Below are 2,854 nucleotides of genomic sequence, written 5' to 3'. Positions count from 1 at the left end.
TCCCTTCAAGGCTCAGGGGTCCAAGATTATCTTCTGTGTCTGTGTTAATTGGTTTCCCTTTTCTTTGTTGAAGAGGGTCTGTGCAGTCCTTCTGCCTAGTCCGCCATCTTGCTGGAACACTCATTTGGAAAATTTTTGATGAAGGGAACATCAACTTTTGGTGGAATATCTGCAGTTCAAACCCACCAACCACTCCTTGGAAGTAAGGTTGGGCAATCTACTTCCATAGTTATACTGCCTCAGAAACCCAAGGAGGGGGTCGCTATGAGTTGAGTCCGACTTGACAGCACATAACAACAACAACAACACACTTATACATGCTCCTTTTCTTTTAGCTGGATTAAAAGGCATCAGATAGCACTTCATAAAATAGCATGCTTCACTTCTAGTATAGAATGAAGAACTCCTTGCATCATGCTGAATACATAGTATTGTCTCAGTGAAGTAGAGTAACATGGGGTACTCCATCTAAAAGTATTGTACTATCAAACTTCTAAACTAAGTATGGCTCTTAATAGTATTTCCAAAGGTGCTAATATTTTGATTGATTAAAAAAAAGATTTCCTTTACAAATTTGCTAGTTTTAAATTCAGTATATCTATCAAACGGGCTTAGAGTGAGGAAGACATAATGTTAACAATTATTAATGCCTGTTCTTAATGCTAATTCTTTTTCCTTCTCTTAACAAGAAAGTGACTACTGTAAAAGCAAGGTGACTCTAACTGTGTATGTGGAAATGATAATAGTCTATTCTTTCCAACAAAAGATTGGAATAAAACAGGTTCTTGATTGAAATATGACCAGAAGAACTTGTTTGAAAAGTCTACTCAGTGCTCCAGCAAAAAATGAGAGAGAACATATCTCTTGCTTGCAGAAAATTCCATGTGTTAGGTGGGTCTTGAGGACTCTCACCAAGCAGATGCCTTCTTACCTTTTAGCTTGTGTAACTGTTATGCATATGTCCATGCTTCAAGGAAGGGTCCAGGTTTAGTCTGCTACTGCTAAATTTAACTCTTGTGATTTTGTAAGTGGAGATAGAATCTATAACAACATTAGGTAAATAAGTAGACAATCTGTCAGGACTTTAAATTTGTTTAATTAATAGGAATGTTATATAAAGATACTATTTTTTCCTTTATAAAACTTTTTAATTATTAAAAAAGGTATATAAAATATATGTGAAATATATATGAAAGTAGAGATGAGAGTGTACTGAACCTCTGTTTATTCTGTCATCCAGTTTTAATAGTTATCAACTTATGGCCAGCTTTTTCCCATGTATAGTCTGATTTGCTAAGGTATCTGTCCCACTCAGATATTTTAAAGCAAAACCTAGACATCACATCATTTCAGATATAAAGAATAGAATATGTACCTCTAAAACATAGGGGTGCTTTTCCCTTTGTAATTATTATTTTATTATAATCAATCCTTAATTATTTAGAGTTTGAAGAGATTCAGAAAGGTTTTTGATCTGTCTTGTGGGTTTTTTTGACTTGGTTGTACATGTAGGCCAAGATGAGTTAGGTGGGAGTCCCACTAGAATAGATGAGTTCTGGGAGATAAAGAAGAGTTGTGGGAGACAGTCAGAGGCAGGATTAAAATGAAGTCATGAACTACAGTGGTTTTTGAGAAGGAGCAAATTGTTATAGCCTGGAAGACAAGATCACATATTAACTCTGAGGGATCAAATAAGGACACAGAGAAAAAGAGTAATGAAATTATAATGGGAAACTAGAAACAAAATAGGAGGAAATGTAATATACAAGTCAAGATTAACTGTTCAAAATTAAGGTAGATAACAGGATATATGCTGAAAACCCAAGTGATGTAAGGCATGACCTTGCTGGACTGAAGGATTAGGACATAGATGCTTGTCTTTTGACCTTTTACTGCTTGCTAAGCCTTGTACTGAAGATTGGCAGAGGGAACAGGAGAAACTCATAGTTACCAAGTTATCTATTTGCTAGTAGTTTTAATAAATTTAATGAGGAAGAGGTTTAAATAATTGGATGAAATAATTTTTTTTGTGTGTAAAATGTTCTTCATGTTTTATATTATTCTAGCCCTTCAGTTTCACAAATTTTAGGACGTGAACATAGTAGTTACCAAGGGAAGAATGCCTAACGTACCGTGAAGCTAATTCATTTGTGTTAACTATTCTGACATATTAGGTTGCTAATAAGAAAAGAAAGGACAAAGAAGGGACAAAGGAAGATGTCCATTTGCCTGAATTGAATTATAATCATCTCCCTGAACTAAGAGCCTTGGAAGGCATTGGTATGTTTATAATGCTTTTACTTTTTCTAGCCTTTTTGTTTATATTACTTAACATTTACACTAAATAAGCTAACAGAATATTAAAATTTATTTAGTAACTTTACATGTTTAAATATGTAAATATGTACATATATGTATAAGTATATACTGAGAAACAGATACCGAATGTGAAAAACTAACACAGATGTCTAATTTTTTCCTGTGTGTTTATGATCATTTTTATCTAGCTCGAAAATCCAGGCTCATAAGGAAAAAAAACAAAATTCTTTCAGAATCTCGAATTCCATCTCTGGCTGCTATTGACCTCCACACCCCTAGTGTTGCATTACATCAGGTACAGAAATACTTTTTGTAGATTGGGTGGAACTCTCTGGTCTTTCTCATACTTCCTATTAAATTATTCTAGGGAAAGAATAATTTGTCCTGAAGGGTTGGATGCATTTATTGGTGGGGATTTATAAAATTTTGCTTTATTGTTCACTGCACTTAGTACCTTTATTACATATATCTTTATATGAACATTTCCAAACTTACAGAAATCATTTTTTTGTAGGTTTAAAAGTGTATGGGGGAG

The 2,854-nt window shown here is 34.0% G+C and overlaps 1 protein-coding gene across 1 annotated transcript in view; it reads left to right on the top strand.

The window, feature by feature from the left end:
* Positions 1-2,635, top strand: part of CDKL2 (cyclin dependent kinase like 2) — an 80,692-nt gene extending 78,057 nt beyond the window's left edge. The window contains exons 10-11 of the mRNA XM_007949054.2: positions 2,175-2,280; positions 2,508-2,635. Coding sequence (XP_007947245.1) covers positions 2,175-2,280; positions 2,508-2,635 — 234 coding nt within the window. The remainder of the gene's footprint in view (positions 1-2,174; positions 2,281-2,507) is intronic.
* Positions 2,636-2,854: the final 219 nt, after the last annotated feature.

This window comes from Orycteropus afer, unplaced genomic scaffold (genome assembly GCF_000298275.1).
Source record: "Orycteropus afer afer isolate SDZICR_OR568_19922 unplaced genomic scaffold, OryAfe1.0 scaffold00235, whole genome shotgun sequence".
Taxonomy (NCBI): Eukaryota; Metazoa; Chordata; class Mammalia; order Tubulidentata; family Orycteropodidae; genus Orycteropus; species Orycteropus afer.
Note: the sequence above shows the minus strand (reverse complement) of the source record. Positions and strands in the feature narration are given on the sequence as shown.